This window comes from Zootermopsis nevadensis, unplaced genomic scaffold (genome assembly GCF_977971745.1).
Source record: "Zootermopsis nevadensis isolate Lab colony 2312 unplaced genomic scaffold, Znev_1.0 Znev_ptg000011l, whole genome shotgun sequence".
Lineage (NCBI taxonomy): Eukaryota > Metazoa > Arthropoda > Insecta > Blattodea > Termopsidae > Zootermopsis > Zootermopsis nevadensis.
In genome coordinates, this window is record NW_028259143.1 from 12485636 (window position 1) to 12503121 (window position 17486).

The 17486-nt window shown below is 41.5% G+C and overlaps 2 protein-coding genes across 8 annotated transcripts in view; one reads left to right on the forward strand and one right to left on the reverse strand.

Moving 5' to 3' along the window:
• The window catches only part of LOC147874077 (uncharacterized), a 146519-nt gene extending 130950 nt beyond the window's left edge, over positions 1–15569 (forward strand). Inside the window, exons 4-7 of one of the 2 annotated variants that reach the window (XM_087347323.1) lie at positions 13493–13590; positions 14239–14438; positions 14783–14872; positions 15440–15569. In XM_087347323.1, the coding sequence (XP_087203449.1) occupies positions 13493–13590; positions 14239–14438; positions 14783–14872; positions 15440–15523 (472 nt within the window). In that variant the 3' untranslated portion in view covers positions 15524–15569. Of the gene's footprint in view, positions 1–10993; positions 11856–12583; positions 12771–13492; positions 13591–14238; positions 14718–14782; positions 14873–15439 lie in introns of those variants that run through there. The other variant, XM_087347325.1, reaches the window with a different exon arrangement.
• LOC147874082 (uncharacterized) overlaps positions 5458–17486 on the reverse strand; it is a 145973-nt gene continuing 133944 nt past the window's right edge. For all 6 annotated transcript variants that reach the window (XR_015534772.1, XR_015534775.1, XR_015534774.1 and 3 more), the window contains one exon: positions 5458–6487. Coding sequence is in view for 3 of the 6 variants with exons in the window: in XM_087347340.1 (XP_087203466.1) it covers positions 6462–6487 (26 nt within the window). In the remaining 3 variants the exon portion in view is untranslated. The remainder of the gene's footprint in view (positions 6488–17486) is intronic.

A 17486-nucleotide genomic window follows, 5' to 3' on the forward strand; every position in this document is an offset into this window, starting at 1 on the left:
ATTAACGGAAATGCAGACGTAGGCATTAGGCAGTCGGCAGAAATATTGGAAACGCGAGTGAAAAAGTTAAGGAGACATCGCGGTCAGAACCGGCGGAACTTTCAAGAAGGAAAGAGGTCACTGAAGCCATGGGCAAGGGGACTCTGGTCGGGCTACTGATTACAGGTAGCGCTGAGGCGATGACTCCGAGTATAGTGCGGGTAGATTATTAAATCTTCAAAATTTACGTAACAAAACTGTTGTTGAGATAAAGTGAACTAGCCTAAGTTAGGAATGTAATGTTCAACACAAATGTAAAATTTATGTATTATTTAGTCTTAGAAATAAATGGTGTATAGTCAAATATCATATCAGCTGAGTATGTTTAAGCTGACGACAGCATCCTTGAGAACTTGCCTTGCTCCATTCCAAGCCACGCTACCAACGTTAGTAGGACTAAACCTATCCACAAATCACACCATTACAATATGCTTAAAAGATCATTGTTATAGCACAAATGTGAAAAAATATTTGTCTTAACAGAATTCGGTCAATCCAATATTAGGTTAAAGCGTAACACACGTTTCGTTCTGGGTGTGAAAATGCATTGTTTAAAGTATTGGTGTGCCTTTCATAAGCTTTCAGTATATAATTAGACCTACTTTTCTCTTTACATAGTTTTCTTGTAACATTATAATAGTGCAGACATATAAAACCGTCTTTCATTACAGTTTACAGAAATAAATGTTTATCTCCACGTCTTGTTAATACAAGCAGGATTTTTATATATCAGTGGATTTAGTGTAGGAATAACACTAGGGATGTGCTGTTCGTAAGTTTATTGGGTTTAACATTAACAACAAGAAGTTGTCTCACTTGAATTGTTATCCAAGTTTTCGAGTCCCCTTCCTGACACGACCATCCCTTTCTCCATGGTTTGTCTACAACTGTGGTTAAAGCCATTATTACTAACTTAAAAGTGTGTAATACAGAATTGCTGTTAAGAATTAATGTGAATTAAAGGTAAATCTAATAATAAATGTGTGGATTGTGTGCGCATTTGTCGAAAACTATTTGACACGTCAACGAATTGCTGAAGCAAGGAATATGTTTTATCTGAGATCTATGTTTATGTTAAATAATATAATAATGCTTTTGCTTACCAGAATCATGCTGGTGTCTTCTATCAGGCGAATATTGAACATATTTTATTAAACCATAACCCTTTTTGGCTAATTAAAATTCTGACAAAAGTTTGCTCTGCAATGCAATCAAATCACGAACAGTCCGGCGTAACTTCGCTGCAATTGTTTTATTGTTACGTAGTCCAGTGTTGCCACATTACTTCATCGTGTATCTTTTTACTGAAATTGATATAAAATACTACAATTTTTACTACAAGAACTTTGATCTTTATATGTTTTTATGGTATGTTCTGTAAAAATTAGCCTTTTCAGGGATAAGATAATAAATCACTGAAAGTCAGGAATTTACGCAAAAAGTAGCTAATCATTTCCACATATAGTTATAATGTTGCCTGGAAGTTTGATTAAGTTTGTGAATAAAAACAAACTACACGTCTACGTCTACATGAGCATGGGGGAATGAAAGTATACACAAAAGCGATTTTTTTAAAAGGAGATTCTGTGCATGGCACGTTATAAATTCCACATTGGTCTTAAATTGAAGATCCTTCATATCCCTGAATTTGCGGTGCTTTTATTATACACGGGCCAAGGTACAGTAAAACCTCTCTAACTCGGGGTTCCACGAAAATGTGTCCAACTTACAGGGGTGTCCAGGAGAGAGGGAAAGAGAAAAATCATCCTTTCAAATTGTGGGGTAATGACAATGTGGTAATTGTAAAGTATTATGGAGCCCTTCCCAAAAAGGAAATTATTGATAAGAAAAATCAAAAGGGTAAATTAAATTTTTACAAATTTTGTTTTCACTAAATTAAACTTGCATGGATAAGCTCAAAGGGAAGGGCACCGATACTTTACGTCTACCGAAGATGCAATCAATCGATTTACTTACATAATCTAACTACTGTAGGCTTGATCGAATTAAGAATAATTTAATTATTAATTATAATAATCTTTTGAAACCCACTCTCATGGTTGCACATTACACCCCAACCTCAATGACATTTTAAATGTTCAGAACGTATTTTTTTAATTGTACTTACGGCATTAGCTCAACATATGCTGTCACTTATTTCTTGTAAAAAAGTCCGTCACAAGACACTGCTTTTTTGCTTTTATCTTGGAATTTGCCATCCTCTTTCTAATTTTCGCCGCAATCAGAATAAAGTTTCAACCATTCCTGGTTGATTATGAGCGAAAGCACACCGTTCCAATTTCTGTTTAACTCAGTTGCAAGCTCAGTACTGACAAAGTTAAAACTGTACCAGCAATACCTACAACAAAAGAATAACTGTACACTTTCACTGCATTCCATTGATGTGCTCAAAGTCTCACACCCTCAATCATAAGCTAATCCTCAGGTAGAAGGCATTCATCCGTCAGAAATTTAAAACAACAAAATACCAACTGTAAACGTTTCCCATAAAAGTAGTGAAGCTAAGTGCATGAACCTGTCCAACTTACAACAAAAGGGGTGACCAAGTTCCAGGATAAGGGGTGTCTGGTTATGTAAAATTATAGGATATTCGCCGGTTCCAATTAAAAGTGTCCAGGATATAGGGGTGTCCAACTTGAGGGGTTTCACTGTACTTACTTTTAGACGTGTAAAGTTCCTTTGTGCAATTTGTCTTGCCTTGATGTACGATCGTGTCGCCCTTTTCCGGGTGTTATTCTGTGCATGGAAAAGTCTTGCAATGGCCTGATCCCACATCCAAAGTATCTTACCCCTTGTCTTCATAAGGATTTAGGAAAGAAGCCGTTTTTATTATTGGCCTATGTTTTAAAGTTGACAAATTAATAGGATTTATAACATTTTGTTTCTTAAGTATAATTAAAGACGTATTTAATAAATGCGAGTATTAACTAACATTGGTATTCTCAGCAGATATAATATTCATTTTTATTTATTGTCAAATAACAGCTGGTTCATTTGTTTTGTATACAATATGTTTCTAACCATTACACCGTTGTATAACTATTATCGAATTCGCGTTCAACATGTGAATAATTATGAAAAATTTAGTAGTGTAAAACTGTGTGGTTTATTTGACTGTTCGTAACGAGAGAGTTTAGGAATGTTATTTAACATTAACATTATAAATGCCATTGTTCCAGTTTTATAAAAATTATTTTAGCAGATACTGGAAATTGTCAATTCATAATAACTTAAAGCAGGTCTCGATTGTTTCCTTCTATACCCTTCGTCAATCACTATTCATTATCATTTCCGATCTCACTCGAGGCTTCGAAAACCTTCAAAGACACAGTCACGAATATAAAATAACATAAGAAACTTAGTCTGTGATGTCACGACAGTAGTTCTGTATTGTCAAAGTAAGCGGCCGACATAAAAATTGACAGATGCTGGGCAATAATTATGTTGTTTGTTATATTCCTTGCTTTCAGTTTTTAAGTTTCTGATCCGCTTAAGTGTGGACAGACTTGATCTTGTAGCCACTACACACTTCTTCAGTACCTAAATCGAGTTAAATTGTATCGGAACGCAGAATGAGTTTGACCGGATTTCAGCTATAAAGATTCCACAGCTAACTCATGCCGTATTCTTGACAGCTTGTTAAGTTATTTAACAATAAATACTACTTAAACTGCAGCCTATATCTGGTTGGATGATCGTTCACCTCTGCTTAGGCATGGGAACGTGAGGCCAGCAGCCAGCTAGTCGGCTTTGGCTCTCAGAGGGCTGTTACGCCACGGACGGACATCATCTGCCTATACCGTTAAGGGATGTCGAGGTAAGCGGTCGTAAGGCCCGATGCACACGAGCGAGTTATTTTGGCGAGCTCGCCGCGTCATTTTCTAGCGCGTTTTAGCAGTACATGTGAAGCAATGGAGCCACGTACACTATGGCGGTGACTCCGCGAGATATCTGCGTTCGCCAACCACTGCTGCTGCCCAGCGAGGTCGTTGATCGCCGCGAAGCAGCAGTCTGTGTGAGAGCATTGGGCAGTGCACACGTGCTTCGCAAACCTCGCAACAGCTACCGCCTTCCAGTCATGGATGCATCCGGTTTGGATGTGGAATTGTTTATAGAAGAGGTAAAGAAATATCCTGAAATATGGGATACATCTTGTAAGGAGTATCGTGATAAGATTAAGAAGAGAGCCGCGTGGTTTCAAGTGTGTGAAAAGTTTTGTGAGGGTTTTGCTGATAAACCGGATCTGGAGAATGTGGCACATAAATAGTTTTTGGTAAAAGCTTGGTCAAGTTCGTTAGCCAAAACAATCCGTCCACACGTTTCAAAATGGCGGCCGTTCAAAAATGTAACCCTCCGACAAGCAAATGCATTTTTCTCTGGCGAGAGGCCTTTCTGCTGTATGTACGAGGTGCGATCGGAAAGTTTCAAGACTGTGTCAATAGAGGGCGAACCGGATGTAGTACGAGCTTCTGCCGCTAGGGGGTGCGGCCTACATTCATAGTGAATCAGTGTGCCAGCCGGCATCATCGAATTAGCATTTGTTTCTTAGTTACGGGCGTTTTGGTAGTGCATTACACCGACCCTCCTGCGATTTCGGAATGGCGTGTGCATCAAATTTTGCCAAAGACTCGCCAAAACGGCTACGGAAACCTATGAAATGCTAAAGCAAGCATTTGGGGAGTCCGCAATGGGTTGTGCACAAACCTTTGTGTGGCATTCACGTTTTAAAAATGGCCGAACCTCTGTCGATGATGACGAGCGTTCTGGACGACCATCTTCGAGCACAACGCCCGAAAATGTTACGAAGATTCGGCAGGGTATTCACGAAGATCGACGTCGTACCATCAACGACTTGTGCGACATTGTTGGGATAGGCTATGGGACCTGTCAGCTGATTCTAAAGGAAGAACTCCACATGCGACGCATCCTGTCTGAGGACAAGAAGCAGAATCGACTTCTCGTTTGTCAGGAGCTCAAAGATCTTGCAAGAACCGACCCCAACTTCCTTTCTAAGCTCCGTGTGACTTCTTCCTCTTCCCAAAGATGAAAATTCAGCTAAAGGGAAGGATATTTGAGACGATAGAAGAGATTCAGGCAGAATCGCAGATGGTGCTTGACAGGCTGACAAAGAAAGATTTCCAGGGATGCTTCCAGGCTTGGCAGCGGCGCTGGGATCGTTGTGTTCACTCCCAGGGGAACTACTTCGAGGGTGATGGATGAATTTAATACCTGAGATAAGTGTACGGGTTTTTATACGCGCAGTCTTGAAACTTTCCGATCGCACCTCGTATAAATAGTCTTCAATCAATAATAACAATAATATTCCTAATAATTAACAAAAAATTGTTATAAAAATTCTGTTATTTCAGCAGGATAAATTACCTCCAGACGTTTTAGTATAATCAATATTTTATTGCATAGCATCCACAAAATAGCCTAACATATAATTACACAGATTTCAGTAGAGCTATACAGTTTGAATTCCAATAGTCTGCCACGTTTGGCGGTAAATTGATTCCGCATTCATTGTATTTGTTACCGACCAGTTTTATATACATTTGTCTTGCCACGGTACTCTGCCAGCACTGCTTACAAAGTAATCAGGTAATGCATTTCTTCGACGGTTTAGTGAACTTCCTCCTTGCGTTGACGGATTTTCATTGACCAGATCACATAGCCCATGCATACTTAATGTGTCCTCGAAGTTAAAACCATCTCTGGAACGGACGTAATTGTGAAGAATGCAGCAACATTTGATAATGCTAATAGTACAGTTCAACTTAACATTGATGGGTCTGTGAAACATTCTCCATTTATTCGTCAGAATTCCAAATGCGCACTCCACATATCTCCGGCCACGACATAAACGGTAGTTAAAAGATCCGTTTCTTGTAGGAGAGGAACGTTCCATTGTATGGTCTCATGACAAAATCAGACAGAGAAAATGCTTCATCCCCCAAGAAAGTGTAGGGCATCGAAGGTCCTGTAGTTTCTGGTAGAGGTTGTCCTTTTGGGATACTTGCTTGGCCATTCTCTAACATTTTGTACAGCTTAGAATTTTCAAAGATAGTGCTATCCGATTCTCTGCCACGAGACCCAACGTCTACGTAGTTGAACAGATAGTTTGCATCTGCAAACACAAACAGCACTACAGAATTGAATTTCTTGTAGTTGAAGAACTGAGAACCACTGAAATCTGGTTTAACGATTCTCACGTGCTTGCCATCCAAGGCACCCAGGCATTGGGGAAGTTTGCACGCTTTTCAAAAACTTTAGCATTTTCCAGCCACCGTTCCTCTGTGAATTTCGGTACGCATTCTTTGCGCAAGATCTCCCACACAGCCTTACAAACTTTTCATACTATTTTGTGTGGCCGATTCTGTATTGATAATGCAGATCAATTAGAGTGCAGCCGCTACCCAAGTATCTGGAAAAGAAGAACATTACTTTAGTGTTAATAATAATTTTCGTTATGAGCCGGGATAGCTCAGTCAGTATAGTGACTAGCTACGGGCTGGACGACCGGGGTTCGATCCCCAACGGAGCAGAGGATTTTTCCTCTAGCCTCTGCGTCCAGACCGGCTCTGGGGCCCACCCAGCCTCCTCTACAATGGGTACCGGGGTCCTTTCCCGGGGGTAAAGCCGGCCGGGGCGTGATCCTGACCACTCACCCCCATCTAGTGCCGAGGTCAAGGAAGAGAGGAGCTATACCTCCTCTCACCCCAAGCGCCTACATGGCGTATAGTGGGACAAACTTTACTTTTAATAATTTTCATTACTCTAGTAAGTTCTGGGCCCGGGCTCTCTGGTTTATGGGCCTACAGGGCCTCCGGACTCTATGGTCCTCTGGAATAACGGCCTATGGTTTTCCTGGGCCCTCGGGATCCCTGAACTTGTTAGTTGAGACCATAGGCCAAAGTCATCTTTTATTACCGTAGCAAATTCAGGCTCAGGACGCGAAGTGGTAGGGGTGTGCCCTAGTTGTGAGCTTAAATTTTATGTATATATATTGGTTGTTGTAGTGCTTCATGAAAATAAAAGATCTTTACAAAATGAATCGTATACTATAGTTTGTGTTTGATTTCAGGTTCAAAATTCATGAAGAGGTGGAAGGGCATTAAAGATACTTTCACAAATATTGAAAAGAAACAAACAAAATCAGGGCAAGGGGAAAATTCTGCCAGACGGTACATTTATGCCCGCCAGCTGTCGTTCCTGTTGAAGACAGTGGATTCAAGTCCCACGCAAACTAGTGTCGATGATGAAGTCATGGCTGGTAGTGAATCTCTGGAAGAGATGGATACTACAGCTGAAAATGACCCCTCCCCGACCGTACGGAGTGAGCCTGGCACAAATTTTGATAATACACCTGCTTCCAAACGGCGCAAGATAATTGAAAATAACTTATTAAAGTTTATGAATGCTCCTATGCCAAAAGCTACACGCGAAGTACCGGACGATGATAAATCGTTTTTTGAATCATTGGACACCAAATTGGAGTTTAGATGCGAAGTTATTAGGTTACTGGACCATGAATGAACATCCCCAATACATCGCCCCACGAAGTTCTCAGCAATTGCAACCCACCGATCGCTTTCGAGAGTTCAATAATCAATTTCGTGCATCGTTTACAGATTCACCTACTCAACCTCATTTATCTGTCAATTCACAACAACCACCCTACACCATGACCATCCTTCTCCATACAGCAGCAGCAACTACACGGTAACAGATGGTGAAGATTCTATGGACCTTTTTCGTAACGGTACATGTTAACAATAGAATGGAGCAGTTTATAAGGGTTTCCAAATGGACTATAATTGGTAACTTACAATAAATAATTGATTTTTGTACTTAAACTTGAAATAAAGATTTCATTTTGAGAAACTGTGCCCTACAAGTATTTCATTGTTTTTATCTTTAACTTATACCAAAACAACAATAATGTTAATTAAAAACAATATATATTGCCATATACTAAAATTGTAGGTTTACTAAACACTAAATAACAACTAAAATTTATGTTACATTTACCACAGCTTACTACAGTTGATACCAAAGTAGGGGTTAGTAAATTAGTTTTAACATGTAGGTACTGTCGGGTATCACATTAAAGCACTTGCTTCACTGATTACAACAAAATTATATCGTTGGGGCAAGGTTATCATTTATCCATTTTTTAAATAAACTATATCGTAGTTGTTTATTTATTAAAATAACACATAGGATATGAATACTTAAATACTCCCTCCTTACCTCAGAGTCACAACCAGCATTTCTAGAGGAGGTATTGCAAGCCTCATCGCAGAATCTTTACTTTTGATGGATGCATCCAGTTTTGCTGCTAGCTCATCAAACGACTTTAAGCTCATACGAAGATAATTATGAAATTTACTTTCGTCTTCTCTTAAATCTGTAAACACTATCACGAACGCCCCTTTTAACAGCCGTGAACTAACCAACGGGTGTGTCCAATACTTCCTATTGCGTTCTTTAACAGTATGTTGTACTTTAAGTGTTTTTATATAGAATTTATCAGAAACTACTTTTATTAACTTTTCCTATGTAAGTACATTTCTGATAATGTTCTAGCTGGACTCATATTCTTTTTCTGATGTCTGCCTTATACTGCAGTACTGATGTCATATTATGTACCACAGTTGTTACAGTGTTGTGTACTTTAGAACACATTAATAACAACACTTTCCAATAAATTCTATATAAAATAACACTTTGTATACTACAATATAATAATAACACAGTTCTCACTGCAGTCCTCGTCCCAGACCCCACTACAGTGTTTCTACCATTCCTCACTGCAGTGCTCGTCCCAGACCCCACTGCAGTCCTCGTCCCAATTCTCACGGCAGTCCTTGTCCCAGTTCTCAGTTGGACTGCGAGGACCAGTCGCTTTGGAAAATGACCAAGCGGGTGATGCGAGTCCCCACTCCGTCGCCCCCCTTCTTAGTGCCGGGAGGACTGGCTCTCTCGAACCCTGAGAAGGCAGAAGCCCTGGCCGACAGCCTTGAGGTCCAGTTCCAGCCGGTAGACAACCCGTCGGACCTGGCTGCAATTGACATGGTTAACGAGGCGATGCGAGCATACGAGTATGCCCCCGCAAATGAACCAAAATTAACCAGTCCCTCGGAGGTCGCCCAGGCCATCAAGGGACTCAAGCTTGGCAAGGCTCCGGGCCCCAACGGTATACCGAACAGGGTCTTGAGACATCTCCCACGACGCTCGGTAACCTTTCTCACGAAAGTGTTCAACGCGGTCCTTCGCAGGCAACACTTCCCCTCGGCATGGAAACACGCTCGCGTGGTGTCCATACTGAAACCGGGGAAGGACCCCACGCTACCTTCTTCCTATAGACCCATCAGTCTTCTCGACACGGTCGGCAAACTCTGCGAGAAAATCCTACTAACGAGGGTCCTACACGAGGTCAGCGAACGCGGGCTGCTGCTCGACGAGCAGTTTGGGTTTCGACCCAGACACAGCACATCGTTACAGCTGGCTCGCCTCGTCGAAAGGGTCAACAGAAACCTTGATGAGAAGCGGCTAACCGGCGCGGTTTTCCTGGACGTGGCCAAAGCCTTCGACACAGTCTGGGTCCAAGGCCTCCTATACAAACTGACCGTCCTCAACTTCCCGTCGTACTTGGTAAAAACCATCTCTTCCTACCTCGCTGACCGGACATTCCAGACATCCTTCCAGTCGGCCACGTCCACACGTCGTACCATGCGGGCTGGAGTTGTGCAGGGCGGAATTCTCTCCCCTGTGCTCTTCAGTCTGTATGTCAACGACATACCCACACCGTCCCGCCACGTCGAGTTAGCACAATACGCGGACGACACGGCTCTAGTAGTCACGTCCCGTAGCCCAACGCTTCTCGTCAGGTATCTGGAGACCTACCTCAGTAGACTTGAGCACTGGCTCAGGGCCTGGAGGATTGCTATCAACGTCTCGAAGAGCACCGCGGTTCTCTTCATTTCCGCGAGAAGACACATCCAACAGCCCCGAGCAGTGCAGTTCCTCGGACAGCCGATCCAATGGGTCAAAACAGCGCAGTATCTGGGGGTCACCCTTGACGCCGGGCTTACCTGGTCGGCGCACGTCAACCAAGTGGGAAAGAAGGCGGCGCAACGATTAGGTGTGCTAGGCCCGCTCATCAATAGGAGAAGTGGCCTGTCCATCAGGAACGGTGTGCTGCTCTATAAGCAGCTCATCCGCCCCATGATGGATTACGCATGCCCGATCTGGAGGTCAGCTGCCCGCAGCCACGTCCGGAAGCTGCAAGTTCTGCAATCCAAGTGTCTTCGCATTGTTACTAACGCGCCCTGGTACGTTAGTAACAGGCAAATACATGAGGATCTGGGGGTCCCTTTCTTTGCCGACCACATCAGAGCACTGACTGAGAGGTTTGACTCGAGGTTAGCTGGTGTGGGGAACCCCTTAGTTCGGCAACTCGGGAGGCACTCGTGCCGAACGAGGGCTGCCAGAGGTCGCCCAAGGGCAACCGAGGGCGACTGATGTTCAGCAGGCCAGCCGAGGCCGTCCCCAAAAGACGGCCAAGTCAGCACAACGAGTGGTTAGACTACTCGGCTACCCTGACTGAGGTTTTCCGTGCTTTCCTCAGTTGTAAGGCGAATGTCAGGGTATAACTTAATAGGGGCACGGCCCGCCACCCTTCGCTCCGATCATGGAGGCCATCAGCTGAAGTGATCTTCCCCCCATGCCGCAGAGGCCTTCAGCCGAAACGGCCCCTCCCTCTCTGGGTTCATACCCCAGAGACCCAACCAACCAAATTCCTTCGACAACTTGCCTGACGGGATAACCTCCCATCAGCAGCAACAGATCCCAGTTTGAATGGTCGAGGCTCCCGCCACGACGAATCCCCGTTAGCGTTAGCAAAATTTCCGTTCTTATATTAAGACCGTTTACCATTTCCAGCAATGCGTCTTGTGCGCAGGAATGGTTTCACCTAGGTAGGGACGATGCTTGCGCTTGCGCAGGCCTCCGCCCTCAGTTAGCTTCTTTGGTTGGTTGGTTGGTTGGCTTCCGCCAGTCTTTAGCGAATGGTGTTGAGATTAGTAAGTTTGTAGAGTGGATCTAGAGTTATGGAATCATCGGATTTTTTCTTCTCCTGCTCTTCACAAAGGGTGAGACATGAATTTCCTATTTATTATTAATATTATTATTTCGTTATCTTGAGAATTTGTATGTGATTTTTAAGCATTAAAATGATAGCAGCGACACACGTCGGCCACATCAACGAAGTTACTTGAATTCCGGCTAACCTAACAGCTGATACGGGCTTATGACCGGGTCACTTGTCATATTCAGATATTGTTAATTGTTTTCAGTCTTTAATTTTTCGTCTAGCGGAAAGTTTCTGTTGAGTGAACAGCTTAATTTCTCAGGATTAATCATTAACCGACTTGTATCCTGTCATTAAAACTTTGAAACGTCTCCTAACAAGCTAATTATAAAAGTAAATCGTTATCTGACAGCCTTAATTTCTGTTCATATAAATGAAGTCTTCTTAATATCTTCTGTTAGAAACGAAAATCAATTGCAGTCCAAACACAAACAGCCAAGGCACCTGCGTTTTGTGTGTGACTGGGACAAAAGTTCAATAAGAAATATTAACTTCATGAAGTTGCAGAGAATTCTTGGACTATAAAATAACTCATTTTGTGTCTGTCCTCAGGTAAATCCTACTGAAATGGATACAAGTCCCAGTATGAGGGAACTGAAGAGCCTTCAAAATAACATTGGATGGCTGGCAGCAGACAGTAAGCGTCGTTTAATTCTGTGCATGCAGTAAATTGTGGAGTACAGTCCGCAAATCTCATCAGTATGATGTTCTGTCAATTATGATGCTTATGCATCTTTCTAGATGTCCAGATATGCCCCGCTAATTTCAAAGTGATGTTAGCAAAGGGAAAACAAAAAGTGTTAAATGGACTGTAATAAGAATTCTCCACATGAAATCAATTTTGGTTTATTATAGTCACTCTCAGACATTTTAAATTTGCTGGACTTGACATAATCTTTTCTAGTGTTGAATTATGTACTTTTACTTTGCTCTCTGAGAGTTGAGACCAGGAATACTTAATTTTGTGTCCACGTGTCAGAAGCCATCTTATTTCTTGGGCCTCAGTCTGTAGTGAGGAGGAAGAGCTCTGTCTGATGGGTCCTCCAGGGTAGACACCCTTCCCTCTTTCGGCAAGACTTAATCAGAGCCAGCCTGTTTAACGACGTTCTCGTTGAGATGAAAACACAAAACTGTGCGTCTCTTATTCACAATTCACATATTCTCTGTTATACTGATGTTACTGAAACCTCGCTCCTTCTTTACACACAACCACATTCAGCGCATTTTCTTACTTACGCTTCATATGTCTGTAACTATTCAGTAAAAAAGGGTCAGGTACACTGGAGATAGCCATGTTTCTTTATATACTGCTGGCCATATTCTGATTATCATAGTTTTTATACATGGATTCCATCATTCTTTCAGGAAAAACTGAGGAACACCACCAGTTGCAAGTTACAGGGCAGCCAGAGAAGATCGAAGGGAAGAGGAAGGCGAAAAGGTGCCAGAAAATAGCAAGGCCGCCTAACGCTTTCATGATCTTCTCAAACGAATGGAGGAAAAAACTGGCTGTCCTGTACCCTGCAGACAGCAATAATCAGATTAGCGTGAGGTAAGTTGCAATACAAAATGTATTTCATGACAATTACTTGTTAATAATTTAATGTGCAGAGCATTCGTGAATGACAGATTGTCTTCAAAGATATTCCAATTCAGCGGGCATGTATGATCATTGAACGTACGTGAACGATGATAAACATGGCGACGGTGCGAACCTGTAAAATTATATGTGACAAAATTTCTCGTATTCTGAACGCGCACTGAGAAATTTGTACTTCTAAAAGCGGGGGGGGGGGGGGGGGGGGATATTTCGTGACGACACTGATAGTTGTGGTGACGATAAACTATGAAACCTAATAATTAAAAAAATATTGACTCTTGCAAGATTCGATTCATAAAGTCAGCACATTACGCTGAAGGCAAATTTGCGTTCCATTGCTGGATTATAAATTTATATTTACCTTATTATAAAATGAACACAGGATATATAGGGCAGTAGAGAAGTAGAATTCATAAGTTCGCCCGGAACTATTCTTTTACTGTAAAAGTGCAAAGATCCAAAATTGACAGAGAAAGCATGAGGTGAATTCGAATTGGATATCTTATTTCCCTTTGCTGAAAATGTTCTGATCGTCGAGAACAGGTGAAACATTTTGCACGCCGTCATACGCCACTGCCTTTGCCTTTACCCAGCTGCAGCCCTTGGATGATGGTCCTCCGGTGCGTCCTGCAACCTGCCTGTATTCATACAAGTTTTGCTTTTTCTATTTGCAGACTTGGATGTATGTGGAAGGCACTAGAAGGTGTGCACAAGGAAGAGTATTTTGACCGCGCGCGCCAGGCGGAGGCGGAGCATAAGACGAAATATCCCGGTAAATAATTAATTCTCTTTTAACGTCAAAAAGCAGCAGAAAGCTTCCAAAAAATGTACCCGAGAATTAAGAGGAGAATCACAGATTCAGATTTATTTGGGATTGACTGCTAGCGATTTTAAGAAAGAGAACTTTTGACGAGTATTTACTTTTAGCAACATATTTTAAGATTTGAGTCGATCAGAGCTGGAGTGGCAAAAGTCAACAAAAGTACAGAAGGCGTATTTTTCCCCCTTATATTTTGAGTTCATTTCCTGCAAAGTCTACACTGCACCAAAATCCAGAATTTAATCATCTTCCTCAGCCTCACCACCGCGAAAACCCAGCAAAGTCTTAAAGTGACTTCAACCTCGATACAGAGGCAGTACTTTACTTGGAAGACCTCCCTTTGAAGCCACTTCAGTGTCATTAATTTTTGTTTCGTTTTAATAATCGTAATGGAAATATTAATTCTGAATTATCAGCAGCTTTCACGGCGACTAATTCGATGCCAACGTTTCGAAGAAAGATACATTGTACTGTTCCTGTCTTTCTGTAATATATGATTTATGAATGTCGCTGATTTTCCTTCTCTGATGTCAAATCACGCGATCACAAGCGACCGTTAACGGAATGCTGTGACCTGAATGTCATTCTTTCCGATTTCAGATTACGTCTACATCCCAAATGAGGTCAGAAAACAAAAGCGCCTCCGGGAGCAGGCCCGTGATAGGAAGTTGAGGTGCACTAGACGCCAGTCGGCGAAGCGACGCCCCACCACCGCGCAGAAAAGGAGCGCCCTTCCCCGCCCTGTCCAGGAACATGAATGGGGAGGGTTCCCAACTTCTCAAGGCGTCGCTTCGTCAGAGGTAAGTCGTCGTCATTACTATTTGGGCGAACTCACTCGCCTGCCATCTGTCGCTTGCACATGGAAAACAAACAAGCGTGGAATGTCAGAGACGAAAGATGACCAGAGTAAACTCCCGATTGCCGCTGTTTGTTGGGAAGTATGTCTGCCCCTGTTTGTAAGAGCGCATTGCAGTGGATTTTATTTAGGAGATTCCACTATTTAAATCCCTGAAACTCTGCTCTAAGTTTTAAACATTAATTTATCTGCTTTCTGTTTCTTTAAAAATAAACTGGCTGTGGACAGGAAAGATATGTTACAAATAGTTTATATTTATATCAAAATCATCTGTCACATTTTTTCCAGATCCCATTTGGATCCGAATTGGCATTCGAGCCAGATTCTGGTGTGCAACAATTGCTGGACGCTGACCATCAGCAGTTCATTAATGATGAGGTTAGTGTCAAATCTCCTTTGGATTACAACGATTACGTGGGCTGAACACTGATTCGTGAAAGCATTTGACCTATTTCCAGCCCTCCAGAAAGTAAAGTAAAGTTTGTCCCACTATGCGCCATGTAGGCGTTTGGGGTGAGAGGCGGTATAGCTCCTCTCTTCCTTGACCTCGGCACTAGATGGGGGCTTTACCCCCGGGAAAGGACCCCGGTACCCATTGTAGAGGAGGCTGGGTGGGCCCCAGAGCCGGTCTGGACGCAGATGCTAGAGGAAAAATCCTCTGCCACCGTCGGGGATCGAACCCCGGTCGTCCAGCCCGTAGCTAGTCACTATACTGACTGAGCTATCCCGGCTCATAGCCCTCCAGAAGTTACCCCAAAAACTGCTGAATCAGGTTGAAGCCTGTAATTTATATAAAAGTCCATGCAACTAGAATAAGCCCAGTGTCTTTCACCGTGAGCTTCGTCACAAATTCCTTCACAACTTGCATCCTTAGAGATGTGTTTCTATACTTGTTACCCATTGTTTCAGTTGCTATTCTGATCCTAATGTTCATTTCCTTTCCAGATCCCAGAAATGGACGATTCTCAATATGCCCCCATTTGGGAAGATATACTGAATATTCTTGATTCAGAAGATTTTAGTATTTAAATACTTAGATTCTTTTTAGAAAATTTGTTACTAAGTTTTTTTTGTTAAATCGTTGTAGTTAAATAGTTTAATCGTTTTTGTTAAATAGATAAATTAGTAATTTTTTGTAAAATAGTTGTTTTTAAATAGTTAAATTGTTCAGTTTTTGTTAAATAGTTAAATTATTAATTTTTTGTAAAATAGTTGTTTTTAAATAGTTAAATTGTATAGTTTTTTTAAGTAGTTAAATTATTAATTTTTTGTAAAATAGTTGTTTTTAAATAGTTAAATTGTTTAGTTTTTGTTAAATAGTTAAATTATTAATTTCTTGTGAAAGTTGTTTTTAAATAGTTAAATTGTTTAGTTTTTCTTAAATAGTTGAATTATTAATTTTTTGTAGAATAGTTATCATTAAATAGTTAAATTCTTTAGATTTTGTTAAACACTTAAATTGTTAAATAGTTTCTAATTAAATATGAATTATATATTTAAGGATATTAAATAAAAAACATGTTCATAAAATTTTCTGTTATTTTGGTAAAGTAGTATTCAAATGAACTTGTCGCCCTCAGTGCACTAGTGGTTAATGTGGTCACCACTGGACCCAAGGTACGCGGGTTCAAACCCGGCCAAGGTCGGTGGATTTTTAAAGGGTGATAAAAATCCATAGCACAACTTCCTTCGGAGGGGAATTAAAGCCGGCGGTCCCATGCCGTAGATTTATGGCACGAAAAAACATGAACGAGATGTTTCGTAAGGAAAACTCGCTGGCCACATATCTCCTGATTCCTACTAGATGGCTCTAGCAGACAAAAATAAGGATTGAGTAGAAATTGTGCGGAGGCAGTGGGCTGGTCACTCACTACTGGCAAATGCACACTTCGAAATGACCAGGAAGAGAGAATACTTTAACTTGGTACCACAAAACATGAGTATGTGTACTGAAACAATTAGTAATAATATTCTGATGTGGGGAACATTTTTTATTCCAACATTCTCAAGGTAACAAATGATCGCTGCTACTTACACTACATGACTGAAACTTCGGGCTCTGAATGCATGTTCTTGTAGGAGATCCAAAACAACCCAAAAGGCTCAAAATATTCATCACTTTTTGCTTATGTGTGTCATGCTTAATTTTGCCCACAGTTTAAAAACGCACCCCTCCGCATTTGTCATATTACCAGTCAACTTTTGTTCTATGTAGGATTTCAGGTTGTGATGATGCAAGCAATTTTTACTTTTTATTTTATCATACAAGTATCAAAACCTAGCTCAGTGTTCTGCCAACATCTCTCTGGAGTCAGCTTGATTGTGTATAAATATAAACAATTAGTCCTATTTAATGACCGTAATATAAAATAATGATTATCTGGCTTGCCACTTTGTAACGCAAGATCTAAAACCACAACACAGTAATAAATATTTCACTTACACTTACAGCATCATCATGGTGCTACAAACTAATTATTATTACAGAAAACTGCCCTGTGTTCCATACGATAAATTTGCAAGAAACTGTTGTATTTCCCCTTAGTTAATGTGATTCTACGGCTCGTGAACGAGAAACCTGGCCTGCTCCTACCCTGGCGTGATTATTCGTCAAGTCAAATAAGAGAACACAGGAAGGTCAGGACTCAGGAAAAATTGTCCTGAGTTCGATTGTCGGCAAGGGCGCTTCCTTTAACCGCGAAATTAAGAGAGATGGAACAACGGCGCGCGGATCAAAGTGTTTTGCTTCGAAGAGAAGATTACAGAGGCAATGGCCTCGACACTGAATTGGAGTCCTGACGAGGATGGTTTCTGTCGACAGGAACGTAACCGCGATAAAAGATCGACGGACCAAATTACAGGATCTAAGGTCACAGACCCGACACCTATCCTGGGTTCGAGTCCCTCTTAAGATGTTGAAGCAAACATCTTTTAACTTGTTCAGTGCCGAAATGTTTCCTGAACTACAAAAAGATCAACTAATTTGCCCAGT